At 39.2% G+C, this 15,401-nt stretch overlaps 1 protein-coding gene across 1 annotated transcript in view; it reads right to left on the reverse strand.

Moving 5' to 3' along the window:
- The window catches only part of LOC139954747 (uncharacterized), a 38,279-nt gene that overhangs the window by 5,080 nt on the left and 17,798 nt on the right, over positions 1–15,401 (reverse strand). Inside the window, exons 17-31 of the mRNA XM_071954668.1 lie at positions 14,476–14,586; positions 13,241–13,750; positions 10,918–11,008; positions 10,331–10,746; positions 9,796–9,840; positions 9,137–9,490; positions 7,687–7,782; positions 6,636–6,677; positions 5,945–6,058; positions 5,085–5,147; positions 4,326–4,439; positions 3,542–3,607; positions 2,513–2,875; positions 1,843–2,064; positions 662–973 (exon numbers count right to left, since the gene is read on the reverse strand). Of these exons, the coding sequence (XP_071810769.1) occupies positions 662–973; positions 1,843–2,064; positions 2,513–2,875; positions 3,542–3,607; positions 4,326–4,439; positions 5,085–5,147; positions 5,945–6,058; positions 6,636–6,677; positions 7,687–7,782; positions 9,137–9,490; positions 9,796–9,840; positions 10,331–10,746; positions 10,918–11,008; positions 13,241–13,750; positions 14,476–14,586 (2,919 nt within the window). The remainder of the gene's footprint in view (positions 1–661; positions 974–1,842; positions 2,065–2,512; positions 2,876–3,541; positions 3,608–4,325; positions 4,440–5,084; positions 5,148–5,944; positions 6,059–6,635; positions 6,678–7,686; positions 7,783–9,136; positions 9,491–9,795; positions 9,841–10,330; positions 10,747–10,917; positions 11,009–13,240; positions 13,751–14,475; positions 14,587–15,401) is intronic.

The raw sequence follows: 15,401 nt of genomic DNA on the forward strand, positions 1-15,401 counted from the left end.
TTATTTATTTTTTATTTCATTTTATTATTTATTTTAAATTTATTAAAATTTAATTTGTAATTTATTTAAATTTACTTAAATATATAGACGGCACTCAAATAACAAAGAATTGAACATATAAAGTCCAGTATTGAGACTTGATAGAGTTTTGTCTGTGAAATGAAGCTCTCCTGCCAATTTACAACAACAAGTAATATAATATATTGTCAGTTTGTAAGAGTCCTTCACTACCACACACATACACACACACAGATTCCAGAATATCAGAATAAGGTTAGATATTGGTACTTAACAGTTTGTTTTGTAACTGTTAAGGCTCATAAGAAGCCAACTTGCACTCATTTAGAGAGAAAGACAACAGACGTCAGAGGAATTGTAGGAAGTATTTTATGAACAGACTTCAGAGGAATTGTAGGAAGTATTTTATTTTGGTTCCATTAGATTATTATGCTCAGGAGTGAATCCGAAGAAAAGTCAAAGAGCTTTCCAGAGTTTTAATATCTATAACGGTGCCAGTTTGACTTCAAACTGATGAATTTTCTAACGTTTTTTGTAAAAGAAATACCAAAATATCCTGGGTTTAGGGAATAGCAATAGAAAGTGTGCAAGTGATGCACAAAATAGCCACAAAAAAAAAACAGTCTTAAGGAGAGAACATTACCAGCCAGACAGAGCCCTTCATCATCTGGGAAGAGGTCCATGAAGACCTCACATCTAAATTCCAGCTTGCCAAACAGGTTGGTATTCCCACAGCTGGCTTCTACCTCCAAGCAAGACTCTCGGCAGAGGGTTCTGGATTTGGTTGGCTCACACGGAGGGTAGAGGTAGGTGCATGCATAGAACATCATGTTAGGATGGCATCCGAATATGATCTGGAATTGTTGGAACATCCGGAACAGGTCGGCCGTCGGCCTAGCCGAGGTCAATTCGTAGTCCAGAACGGAGTTGCAGACTAACGGCACCGGGTTGCAGACTGGAGAAGGAAAATGTCACGGAAAGGGGGTAAAAATGAAGAGAGTTAAAGAGAAAAAAGAGAGGGGGGGGGGTGGAGGGATGAAAAATATGAGATAGCTGATTAGAAGTTTGATCAGAGAGGCTTTCTAACCACTGTGACTGGTACACTACAGTTAGTATTTTTATACACAACAGATAAAGATACTGAGAATGAAAACAATCTATTGGATCCCTCCAAGTAGGCCTATATCATTTTCTGTCCTTGGCCACCACTGATATATATATATATATATATATATATATATATTCAACCTTCTCCACAGTTGGATTCCTTTATGGGGTGCATTAATTGCTACCTCAGATGTATTTATATTTTAGGGAATCATTTATTTAAAATGCCAATCATTGGCTCAATGGGATATCAATCAGTAAACAAGTCGCTTTAAAAAGATAATGGTTTCCTTCCAACATCTGTTCAAAGGATTTATTTTAGCAAAGATGTAGTTTTAATGCTGCCAGGACTCGGGACGTCAACAGAAGGATCAAGAGTGTCTCCCTCTTATTTTGATCACACTTTTTAAACCCAGAGAGAGGTGAATACTACCACTGGCAACATATTCTTTGCATCATGCAGAAATATTATGTTGGAAAGGGGGAGGCAAATATACAGAAATATTATGTTGGAAAGGGGGAGGCAAATATACAGAAATATTATGTTGGAAAGGGGGAGGCAAATACACAGAAATATTATGTTGGAAAGGGGCAGGTGAATACCACCGGCAACATTCTTTGCATCATGCAGAAATGTTATGTTCGAAAGCGGGAAATCACAGTTAGTTCCTGATACTGGAAGTTTTTGTTTGTTTTTTGGGCGAAGTATAAATTTACCTCCGAATGACGTGACTTCTGGTGTAAAGGTTGTAACCAACTTCGTGGTGGTAAGGACTGTGGTGGTATCCGGTAGAGTGGTGGTGTCGGGTAGAGGGGTGGTTGCAGGTTTGGTGGTGATGGGTGTAGTTGTTGGTGCTTCTGTCGTGGTTGCTATTGTAGTTGTGGGCGGTAGAGTTGTGGCAGAGGTAGTAGTAGGAGGAGGCTCGGTCGACGGTTCCCCTAGAGAAGAAAGTAAAAGGCGAAATCATTTGACAAGAAAGGAAAGCTAGTTTTCTGAGGGCCAGCTATTAATATCAGCCGGTTTGGTGTTCTCAATGTGTTAACAACCATATATAACAGAGTAGTTCAAAATATAATATCAGCCAGTTCGGTGTCCTCTATGTGTTAACAACTACACAAAACAAAGTATAGCAAAAATGATATCAGACATGAAGAAAGCACACCATAGTTACCCTAACAAACATAAAATGCAAACACGCATACATACAAACACCCATACATACACACACGCAGATTTGATAGCTTTGTTAAGTTTGCTCCTAGCATAGATTTCCAACATACATACTTTACCTCCCTAAACCATGTAGTCATGAAGACCACAATTATAGGTAAAAATATAGACAAAGAGATAATAAACAAAAGAGAGAATTTTGAAATAATATTTTACTTTCAATGCAGAGTCCATTCCCTTGGTCGATTCCTTCCGGAAGATTCGCACAATCGTCTCTGGTGATGTCCAAGAAGGCGCCTACAATGGGACACCCCTGGGATTGCCTAAATATCGCACGACAAGTCTCAGGACAGACGTACAAGCCGGTGGAAGAGCACGGCGGGAAGAACAGAGAGCACATCCCTGGCTGCAGTGGAGTAGCACAGAGGTTATTACTCAAGATGAGCAATGTCATCGAATCGACCGATTGACCTGTGGGATTCAGGAGCTCATACTCTTGTTCGATGAGAGCTTCACTGTACGGTAAGATATCCTGACAGACTCCGGTCACTGGGGCAAGAATGTCCGCAGGGCAAGGGTCTGTATGTGAGAAGAGGGTGAAATGTAAAACGAGTGTGAAATGTAAAAATGTTTGTCAGAACTTGTCGGAGAAAAATGAAGATTGATAAATGAAGATGGGAGAAGAAGTCGATTTTCTCACGGCTGTGTATCATAATCTGATGTCTACGTGCAACAAGATACAGTAGGGTTAGCACACATGTCCCCACACCCCCCCAACCTTCCCCTACCCTTAGTTACATTTCAAATCTATATTATAATATAAATCCCTGGTTCCTCTCTTCATCAAATTCTAGAGCTTTCGTTACACTGTTAAATACAACTTTATATCCTAACAAGCACTATTACAAGGATATTTTTAATTTTTTTTTTTACCTCGCTTAAAGCGGTTGAAAACTTTTAGTAGCCTAACCATTCCACGACACATAACAAAGTGAACCTCCATTCTCATGTGCAAAGTAGGTTGTTCAAGGTCAAAGGTCAAGTGGTTTCAGAGGAGCAAAAGGTTACTATCTCGTTTTCAACACAAGCTAACAGAGCATTTCTGTTCTCATCAACTTGGACAAAACCCGGACCTAGCTTTTAAAAGGATCGTCCAATTTTCTGGGCGTCATCGTGACTTTTTTTTAACTGAGTTACTGTACCAGTTTTTTTTTTCCCATTGCAAACTGAGAGTAACCGACTCACCTTCGGTGGTCGTAGGTAACGTGGTCGGCATGGGTGTGGTGGTAGGAGGAGAAGTTGAGCTCAGATCTGAGAGAAATTAGTCGGGTTACATTTCAGATAATAGAACATGCACGAAAAAAAACAAAAAAAAAACACTGCAAACAGAACAATGACTGAGATAAGGGTAGTAATCAAACGATGGAAAACAAAGCATTAAATATCTGGCGTGCAGAGAAACAAACACATGGATAGCAAACTAGAAAAGAAAAGAAATTAAAAAAAAAGGAAAAAAATCTGGTCTTGTTCTTCCTGGGAGTAAAAAACTTTCAATTGAAAAATTGAAAATCTCTACCCTCCAAGCAATCAGTATTTCCAAAGAAACCATTTTTGTTTAAACTTTTGAAATGTAGTGAATCCCACCCTACTATTCCCACCTCCTCCTTACCTCTGTCTGCCCCCCCCCCCTTCCTCCTTTTTGCACCAACAGAAGGGTTTAAGAAACAAAATGGTTTTGTAAAAGTTACAGAGAGGGAATATCAATTTTGGGTTAAAATGTACACCAGCAATAAATATATCATTGAGAACACAGGGGAGAGGGGGGGGAGGGTAAAATTGACTGCTCTCCAACCTATCTGTGTAAGCAGTTTGTATACTAAGCCACTGAAGAAAAGAAGAAATAAAATTACTCAATGCAAATTGAGAGACCGTCATTAATTGCATTGGAGAAGTTAGAGAGAAGTTTGCAAGGAAACAAGAATCACGGCAACTTTTATACACAGAGCAATAAGAAGAAAAATATACTTACCGAACCCGCAGAATTCACCGGCAAAGTTCGCAGGGCAGAAGCAAACTCTGTCACCGAAACTATTTGCCAGACACAAACCGCCGTTTAGACACCCAAAAATGTCGCAAGGGAAATCTGGGACAGAAAAAAAATAAAAATAAAACACTACCATACTTTGGAATCAATGCCAAAAATTCTCTTAACCCGTTTTTCATTTTCTGATTTCTTCGGACGATTCTGACCGTGGCTTTAGAAACCAAAAAGAAAATTCCTTTACATTTTTTCTGTTATTAGCTCGACTAAACCAAGCCATTTTCTGATATTTCCAAATCAAATTTGATGCAAAATTACACAGAATGGTCGCCAATGTTAAAGATGTTACCGTTACGTTTGTCCACACCTATGGTGGCTTCGTAAGTTCCAACAATTCTTGTCAAAGTTTAACTGCCAGGAAATAGCTCAAGAATGCCCAGATATGCATTGTGAGCCTATCACACTAGCTGGTACAGTAAACATTGCAAGCAGAAAAACTTAAATCAGCCAAAGAAGGAAAGCCTGAGGCTGCACTTGATCTTGATGAGGTGCAGAGAAAAAAGTTTACTGATGATGCAAATTGTAAATGTTTAACTTCATCGGGATTTTTGCGATAATAATGTTTTTAATTGCTGGCTATTAGTCTTAGATATTGTCTGCCTGTAAGATTGACCAATGATAAACCTTTAATATATCAGAATTATGCTTTTTTTCTTCAGAATTGTGCATATAATTACAGGTACCTACCAATCACAGGAGTTGTTGTAAGCGGTGGAGTAGTAGTCCTTGGTGTTGTCGTTGGCATTAAACCTGAACAAATATAATATGTTAAGGTATGTTTAACTGAGGCACACATGGATATAAATTACAATAGAACAATTAAAGTGTCCAGCCACATTCTCCAACAGAAACTACTCTTTACTTTATATATATTATTATTGAACCCCCCTCTGCCTTCCGGCATAAATGACACCCAAGTGACGCCCTAATATATTGCGACAGTCTACTTTCATCCTTACCAAGTAAGCATCAAGCCTAACACAATTTAATAGTAGATGAACCTAGCCTAGCCTACTACTTTGCATTTAAGAGAGAATTGTTGCAACTATAACATCTTCAAGTTGACAAAGCTAAAACAATGTATTTTCTTCTTAATTGAAATAGTACGAAGAACATTCAATCATAACAATCAGAAAACTCATGCCATGCCTAAATTAATTTATCCAGACTTTTTCATATTTAATTCAAAACGGAAGATGAACCATTAAGACCATCGGTACATTTATAAATGTGGTATTTCGTGGTCAATGAACCTTTCCTTTGCAGTTCTCAAAGCTTTCGGTTCTGAAATCAATCTCATATTTTCATTATCTTGTATTATAAAGAGATGCACACTATACAAAGAGCAATGTAACATATTTAAGGTAGTAGGAGAAACAGAGTGCTATTATTTTCCGTAGCGATATATCTTGGTATAAAAAAGGGGCAACCTGTTGACGAGACCAAAAATGTGGAATATGCCAATTTTTTTACAGCGTAATCATAACCAAAGATTCACTTTAACCTATCTAGTTTTCAAAGACTGATCTGGAAGTAAATTCACTCACCACGTTCACAGAAATCTCCAGCAAATTCAGACGGACAGAAGCAGACTCGATTTCCTTGAAAATTTTCCAGACAAACTCCTCCATTTTGGCATCCAAATCGTTCGCAAGGGAATCCTTTATACCAAAAAAGTGACAACCAGTTTGTACATAGAATGAATCTAGTTATTTATTAACTGTGGCATATTTTGCTAGCATATAATTACCCATTCAGTATTTCACAAAAATTATGAAACAAGAGTCTATATGTCTCTAAGGTATCACTGATCTAAAATATCAACATTTCAATGCATTCTCACACTTAACAAATGCTATCTAGGTACTGCCGCCCCCCTCACCGTAGCCTCTCCCCCTGAATTAAGCCTCCTCTCCTTTTCACTTTGTTTAACTAGTTTCCTGACCCCCCACCACTCAATGAAGCCTCCTCTCCTTTCACTTTATATTAACTAATACCCACACCCCCACCACTCAATGAAGCCTATCCCCCTTTTCACTTTATTTTAACTACTACCCACACCCCTCACCCACACCCCGCACCGAAGCCTCTACTTTCACTCCATTCTAGTTTAAGTACCCGCACCCCTCAAACAGCCTCTTCTCCTTTCATTTTATTTTGACTTAAGTCCCCCCCCCCACCATGTTAATCCATGAAGCAATGAAGACCATCTCAAAAGAAATTGATAGGAAAACTCACCATCAAAGGGTGTTGTTGAGGGTCTTGTAGAGGTCGCAAATTCTGTTCATTGAAAGAAAATAAAGCAATAAAGAAACCGCCTTTTTGAATAAACAAGCTACTTTTGCCCCGAGACAAAATTTGACAAGTTAGTCAAAAGTAAAGGTAGACATGTATGACATATGTCCAATGGTAGAATGATCCAAATGAGAATTATAGAGGGTGGTTCATAAATACTCCTGAATTTCACTCACTCACAAAGTTCAAATCTTTTATTGGTCGTAGCAGGTGAAATATAGAAACACACTGGATTAGACACAAAAACTAAGGTTTCAAACTGAACAAAAAATATATAGAAAATAGAAATAGAAAGAAATCAATGTGAACTTACTATTAGATCCTACTGATATTATTACAAATGCTTTCTATCAATGTGGAACTAACTAATTAATGTGGAACATGACTCTGGATGTCGTCATTCAAAATAATCCCATTTGAGGTTTTAGTTCTATCCAAAGTTAATATTTATACAACATCTTGCTGGTCTTAGTCATCATCTCTGAACGTTAGCATTTCATTGGCAATTCCAGGCCCGGCAAATCCAGGCCAGACGATTCCAGGCCAGGCGATTCCAGACTTTCTCATAAGAGGAGGGGAGGGGGTGGGCGGCCCAGAGACAAGGGTCGGTAGATACCGAATAGACGTTCTACGGAAGAAAGCTTCTCTCTTCGAACTGACAAAATGGGTTAAATAACATGTTAGTGGCACCTGGGAGGAGGTCACATGACCCTCCACCAATTTGAGACCATATTAAAATTTGATGGGTCCGTACTTGTATTCTAGTGCAATTGTCTGAACGCCATGGAATTGTACTCTGCGATGTCTTGTGCTCATCGAGTACCAAGACGGCATTGTGCGACAACTCATGCTGTTTAAATTGAGACTACAATTAAGTCTACTGCTGCTTCTGAGATTTGTACAAGATCCGTCTGACGAGTATACTCACATACCGCCGCGACAAGAATGAATATTAATGACTACGACATTAGCGATCTTCAAGCAATCTACTGACCTGTTGTTGTCTCTGATGGTGTTGCAGTTGATGGTGTTACAGTTGGTGTTGTGACTGTCCCAGAGGTAGTCGGTGGAGTCGTTGTCGGTAGAACGTCTGAACGAGAAAAGGAACAATAGAGATATCAAATGACGAACTGAGATGATTGATGAGAGGCAGGGTTAATTTTCTGGTCTTGAAACCCTTGGAATCGCCCCTCTGTTGGCTAGGTCTACTGATGTTCCCAGGACCTCCAAGTCACCCCCCTCCCCACTCATGCAATGGCTTGGGGTATTTCTGGTACTGGGAACCTCAAAACTGCCCTCCCATTTGATGGCTAGGGTTATTTCTGGTTCATGGCTGGTGAAGAAAATCCTCAACGTCTTGCAAATTTGTTACGGTGCAAAAGATCTGTTAATGCAGTATTAACCAGCCATATGCACTGAACAGTTCTATACAACTGTACTACTGTTTAAAAGTCTGTCTCTCAGAGCAAAAGTCTGGAGAGAATACTCAAGGCAAGCACCAAGCTGAGATAGTACCATCTCATAGCTGATGTTGCTAACCATAACCTACTTTGCATATAAGAATCAAGGCTAAAGTTGTTCATATTTTGTAATCCCCGATGACTAAAGTAGCAATTAATTGCATCTTGTATCAAAGGATGACTTAAGGCAAAAATTTTAGTCTGGATAATTTGCATAGTCCAAGACAAGAGAAATTTTTGAGCGATTGCAATTGGTCGACTTCTCTGCAATGCTCCTTTAAGGCTTACTTGTTGATGATGAGATTGGCCCATCTGTTAACTACATATCGACATAAAGGGAATCTTTCCATGATATTTGGCCATGACAAATTTTGTTAACACAAAAGTAAACCTGTAATATGAGTTTATGTTAATATGTACCCTTCTCCCCCCTCCAAACCCCCCAAGTGAAGTTTTGTGTTGCATCTGAGCAACTGATCTAATGGTCCTGTGTATTAGACTACAAGGTCCAGTCAACTGTTGAGAGGGTCATTTATGATAGAACTGGTTCTTTACAATCTACAGCATATCAAACTTAAAGGCATTGAAGACTCGCCCCAAACCGCGTGCGGCCATCTGAAAACGTTCATTTTCTGTTGCTTGCAAGTGACGTTTTGTTTGTGTCGCTACAAAATGCAGAAAGTACAGTAATGAAACGTGATACCTTGTTATCTTTAGCTGGACCTGAGATGTCCATCGCCGTATTGTTTATACACTGTGCTGTGGGTATTGACTGCAGCTGTATGTACTGACTGTACACTAGTGTCTAATTACCCAAGGTAGCAAGCTGTGTGTAAGTATTTTCTGGGATCGATGGTGGTGTCTAACACTTCTGTTACACCTCATTCGAAACTAGGTCAGATTACCCGTCATTAGACGTTTCTTTTGGCGGGAGTCTTCACACCCTTTAAATGTGACATGAGGAGACAAATTATCAGAAATTACCGCCGATGCAGATGACATCATCGCCGTCACGCCTCTCAGGGAATTGTAAACAGGTGGTAGATTGTGACAAGCCCATAAAGAACCCGATCACAAGCATACAGTCTCGAGGCAACTCCGAGCAGGTGTCTCTGCAGAGCACCGTGTTGGATTCCGGTAGGGGCGGATAGAAGAGGGAGCACATAGCGGGCAGGCTACTGCACTGCCCTATCGGCGACGCCAGAAGTTCCGTGGCTCTAGCTGTCGGTATGCTCGTTGCCAGCGGAAACAGAGGCTCACTCTGGGCAAACTTGTAAGGTAAAATATCACTGCAGACACCCATAACAGGGAGTACACCTGGAGGTAACGTCGAAGAAACTGAAAAGAAAAGAAAAAAACAAAACGGATAGAAGGCAAAGTCAAAAATACAGTTTCTTATTCTACGACCACAATCGAGGTAATGGAATCAAAATCAATGTAACTGCAATTTTTAAAATTGAAAAAGGCAAAAAAACAAAACAATAAAAGCCTCAAAATAAAAACGGACAAACAGAATACATTTTCGTTTCATTATAATTATAGTTTTCTATTTGATTATTATTGTTATTTTATTATGATTATTATTTTGATTTTGGGCGATAATTTAAGAGTCTGAAGCAGAAATTATAATTACTGATACGTACACACAGTGGTAGGAAAGCCAGGAGAAGTTGTTGGTGGGCTGATATCTGTGACAGAAATAAACAAAATGCCATAAAGAAAAATATAAAACAATAAAAAATAAAAAGGAGGTAGAGGAGAAGTAACTACTGAACTGCATATTTAACACCGCAGACGTCCCTTTGAAAGACACAGACTAATTGGGCTATTGGATTTCAAAATTTGTCAAAATTGATATTTATACCACCTTCAAGAATAACAAAGCAAATATCACGACCCTACATATGCCAAACATCAAAATTCATCCCATTTGACAACGTTTAGTAAATAAAGAACTTTTAGTTGATGGTCCAGTGACTGTCAACTGGCACTTTTTGGGAATTAATTTTTAAACGTTATCAACCACAAACCCTCCCCCCCCCCCCCACCCTCCCGGCCAACCTCCAAAAACCATCAATTTTAGAAAATTTGAGGAGCAAAACCTTGGTAGAGAGAACCACTTTGAAGGTCACGTTTATGGAAAAATATGACAAGTTATTTGAAAATGGAATAACTCACCTCCAATGCACATCAAATCACCGGCTTCATTCCTCGATGGAAAGTTGGAGCAACTTTCGGGCATGGCATCGTCAAAAAATATAAACGCTGATGTGCACTCTTCAAATAACTGACTGCACGTCTCTTGGCATAGGGTGTACCCAGATGAGGGAAGAGGAGGGTAGAAGAGGGAACACATAGCAGGAAGTAGATCAGGACACTGGTTGCTGTCTTTGATACTTCTGGTCACTAAGTTGAGGCTGACAGACAAAACCAACTCAAACACAGTTTCTGAATTGGCATTTCTGTAATCCAAGTACTCAGCACAAGGTCCAGAAACCAGAATGGAGCCAGGGGGAGGTGTGGAAGGAATGGTAGAAATAGAAGGTGTTGATGATGTTCTACCCTCTGTGGTAGTCACAGGTGTAGATGGTGTTGACATGGTAACCAATGTCACAAGCATAGATGGTGTTGACGAGGTGCTAACATCTGTGGTAGTCACAGGTGTAGATGGTGTTGACGAGGTGCTCACCTCTGTGGTAGCCACAGGCGTAAATGGTTTTGATGATGTTCTACCCTCTGTGGTAGTCACAGGCGTAGATGGTGTGGACGGGGTGCTAACATCTGTGGTAGTCACAGGTGTAGATGGTGTTGATGAGGTGATAACCTGTGTGGTAGTCGCAGGTGTAGGTGTTGTATCTGCAAACAAACAAAATGGTTTCTCTAATGTAGAATTACTCAAGTTTGAATCTAATTCACAAATCATAAGGCTGTCCACTTAATCGGATTAACAAAACACTAAAAAATGTAGAAAAGATTCAAATTCATTGAAACATAACTTAATTTTCAAGAAATTTAGAAAAACAAGGCAGGATTGTAGATTTTACTGTCAACCTTCTTAAAGACAGGAATGACTCGCCTTAACGATTGCCTTAACGGTGGTACTCGTACCACCATTAAAGGATTGGTTCAGGTGTCTGACATGTCTATCTTGTATGAAAGAGCTTAAAAAGACAAACAGAATAGTGAAGAAACTACCATGATAGCATTCTCTGTTAAGGAGATATCACACTTTGAAGATTTCAAAATTTCTTTGCAAATGACTGACCAGTGTAGAAAGACTAACTGTGAGGGTGTGATGTCACATCCTCACTTCCTGAACATGTGTCATTATATTTTGTTAAAAAATAATTACATTTTTGTCACAAATCTTAAAAAAATATAATCAAACATTCTTCAGATGTTAAATCTCAAATACTTCCCTTGACACATATGAGATCTCCTGACGTATCTTTTGGTTGTTAGTCATAAAATCTTACAAAATATTTTAATAAAATAACAAAGACTTTTCAGGAATGTGAGGATATGACGTCACAGCTAGTCCGATTTCAACAGTTTCTACACAATCAGATAGAATTTTAAACTTGAATATCTCCTAAACGGAAAAAGATACTTGAATAATTGCTTCACTATTGGGTTTCTTTTATTGTCCTCTTTCACATAAGATAAACATTTGTGACACCTGAACTAATCCTTTAACCTCAATCAGTGTCAACTCTCTGTTAAAATGAAATACTCAAAATGAAAGAGTCTGGACAGAAAAAGATATATAGAGAGCTACATGTCATGGCCTAGTACTTGCACTCTACTCGCACTGGTGGTAATAGAATGCTGTTTTATTATTTGTACAGCCGAGTCGACTAGACAGCTGATGTAATTCCTGTTGGTGTGTTATACAAGATGTATGAAGATTATAATACTTATGTTTCCATGGTCATCTTCTAAACAGCATTTGGTAGTCACTGTACAATACCCCCCCCCCCTCAAAATGGAAATATATAAAGAAAACAAACAAAAAACTAAAAAGCCTCCCACCTTCTCGCAAAGAGAAAGTAAAATACTCTTACTTTATATCAATAATTGCAGAGAGATTTACCTGAATGGTAGGGATGCACCGGATCCAAATTTTTGGATCCGGTCGGAACCGGATTTTGCCGGATAGTACATGAAATCCGGCCGGAACCGGATTTTTTCATTACACAAAAGAAAATCATTAATAAGAAGTAGAAGTATGATAGTTGTATTATTTTGGTTGATCTTTAGAAACAGTGGGTCAGACCATTGAGAAAATTAAATTAAACATGTTAAACCAAATTTTTCCTTACTTTGAATGTTTTTATTAAATTTTGGAAATGATTTAAGTTAATACCAACATCATTTTAAGGAATAATTCAGGCCAGATTTTGAAAAAGATCCAGCCAGATTTTGAAAAAGATCCGGCCGGATTTTGAAAAATATCCGGCCGGAACGGAACCGGATAATTGCTCACTATCCGGCCAGATAGTCCGGCCGGACCGGATTTCCGGTGTATCCCTACTGAATGGTACAAAAATATTGGTTCAAGATTAATATTTTTTCTAAAACACTGTTTCATATTATTAAACCTTCTCTAGTCATCAAATCAATGACACAAGAAAGACCTTGCACTGCTGATACAGGAATAACCTGCATCGCTTATACAGGAATAACCTACATCGCTGATACAGGAATAACTTACACTGCTGATACTGACATAACCTGCATCACTGATACAGGAATAACCTGCATCACTGATACAGGAATTACCCGCACTGCTGATACTGACATAACCTGCACTACTGATACAGGAATAACCTGCACTGCTGATACAGAATAACCTTCACTGCTGATACAGGAATAACTTACACCGCTGTTACAGTTAGCTGTTAGATACAGCTAAGAGGTACACTGTAGGACAACATATGTTGAAGTATCAGGACAGACAAGGTAATATTTAAGATTACTCGGCCAGTTGATAGTTAAGGTGGCACCATCATAACATAAATATACCATCAAACCCAGAGCGAGAAGTTACCGAATTTAATAACAGCTAATGAAAAATATATATCTCACCTCCAATGCACATCATATCACCGGCTTCATTCCTCGGTGGGAAGTTGGAGCAACTCTCTGGCATGGCACCAGCTAAAAATGCGATTGCTATCTGGCAATCTTCAAATAACTGACTGCAGGTCTCTTGGCAGAGGGTGTACCCAGATGAGGGAAGAGGAGGGTAGAAGAGGGAACACATGGCAGGAAGTAGATCGGGACACTCGTTGCTGTCTATGATAGCTGCGGTGACTAATTCAAGGCCGACAGGAAAAGCCAACTCAAACACAGTTTCTGAATTGGCATTTCTGTAATCCAAGTACTCAGCACAACGTCCAGAAACCGGAATGGAGCCAGGGGGAGGTGTGGAAGGAATGGTAGAAATAGGTGTTGATGATGTTCTACCCTCTGTGGTAGTCACAGGCGTAGATGGTGTTGACGAGGTGCTACCCTCTGTGGTAGTCACAGGCGTAGATGGTGTTGACGCGGTGCTACCCTCTGTGGTAGCCGCAGGCGTAGATGTAGGTGATGTTTCTGCAAATAAACAAAAGATCTCTCTCATGTAGAAATACACAAGTTTGAATCTAATTCACAAACCATAAGGCTGTCCAGTTAATTGGATTGTCCAGTCACTAACAAATGTACAAAAGATTCAAACTCATCAATGGCTTTTATCATGAGAACCTATCCAGGAAGGTAAGGTGAGGTGAGGTGTGGGGAGGGGAAGGGAGGGACAGGAAGGGAAGGGAGACGTTTTCAATAAAACCAAAGCCTCTAATATATCCAACTGAAATTATTGCTAATAACAACACCTAAGACTTTAACAATATGAGAAAGTGAGATAGAGATAATGGATGTATAGTTTTCTAAACATTTAAGTGACAGATTATTTGCACAAAACCATGTGCACACCTTGAAAAGATAAACCTGTACAGATGTCTAGCAGTGACCAGCATTGGAACAGAAACTATTGGCATTGTCAGCATATAAAATGAATTGTTATAGTTGCGTTCTTTTATCTACGGAAAAACAATTCTCTCTCCAACTGACAAAATGGGTTAAATTACATGTTAGTGGCATCTGGGAGCACTGTTACAATGACCCACCATCCAGGCCAGGCAATTCCAGGCTTTCTCATAAGAGAAGGGGAGGGGGTAGGTGGCCCAGAGACAAGGGTCGGTTGATACCAAGTAGACCCCCCTGAAGGTTCCGATTCCGTAACATCAAAATCTTACAAATTCAATAGGAAGCTCAATTACCTTCGCAGAATCGTCCAGTATATCCCACGGGGCAGAAACAGACTCTATCTTCCACAGCGTTTTCAGTGCAACTACCGCCGTTTTCACATCCGTAGATATCGCATTCAAAATCTATTTGGGAGAAAGTAGATATTAAGATATACACGTTAGCGCCACAGTCACGCAAGTCTATAGGTCACGACCCAAATGTTTGGTTTAGGAAGCATTTTTCGATGTGTGAGGAAATCGCTTCAGAAATCCTTTGGGATTTTACCCGATCGATGACGATTTGTCTATTCAGTGCAGATATAGTCTCCTGCACAATCATTATCAAGCTTTATTTTGTACTACAAAGTTTGTATTACAAAGTCTGTCTATAAACAGAGTTTGTACTAGAGTTTGTACTATGAAGTTTGTACTACAAATTTTCACACAAGTAAAGTTTGTACAATCTGTACCAATCTAAGGGTTGCCTAGTCGGAACCTGGATGCCAAGATCTAGGGAACTTGTTGCAAGGAAGCAGAGTCAACCATTGCATCGACAATATATAATATAATATATAATATACATACAATATACAATATATATAATATACAATATACATATAATATACAATACAATACAATATACAAATATAATATACAATATATAATAAATAAATAATATTCCAGTAATATTGTATTGGCAAACTTGACAGGGGGGAGAAGGGGGAATCGATGGGTCTTGCCATGGAAAGGTTGTGGACTGCTGCGTTAGTGTACAGCTTCTTAAACAAGAACGAGTTTATCAGATTAATGGCATTACAAGAATGCATCAGAATTTCATTCACTGAAATCAGTGTAACACATAGTGAGAGAGGGGTCAGTGGGAGGGGGTTGGGGTTGGGTTTGGGGGTGGGAAGGATTGCAAAGTGCTCTTCACTATGGTCTTTGTTATAAAGCTACTG

The sequence above is a fragment of the Apostichopus japonicus genome, chromosome 17 (genome assembly GCF_037975245.1).
Source record: "Apostichopus japonicus isolate 1M-3 chromosome 17, ASM3797524v1, whole genome shotgun sequence".
Classification (NCBI taxonomy): domain Eukaryota; kingdom Metazoa; phylum Echinodermata; class Holothuroidea; order Aspidochirotida; family Stichopodidae; genus Apostichopus; species Apostichopus japonicus.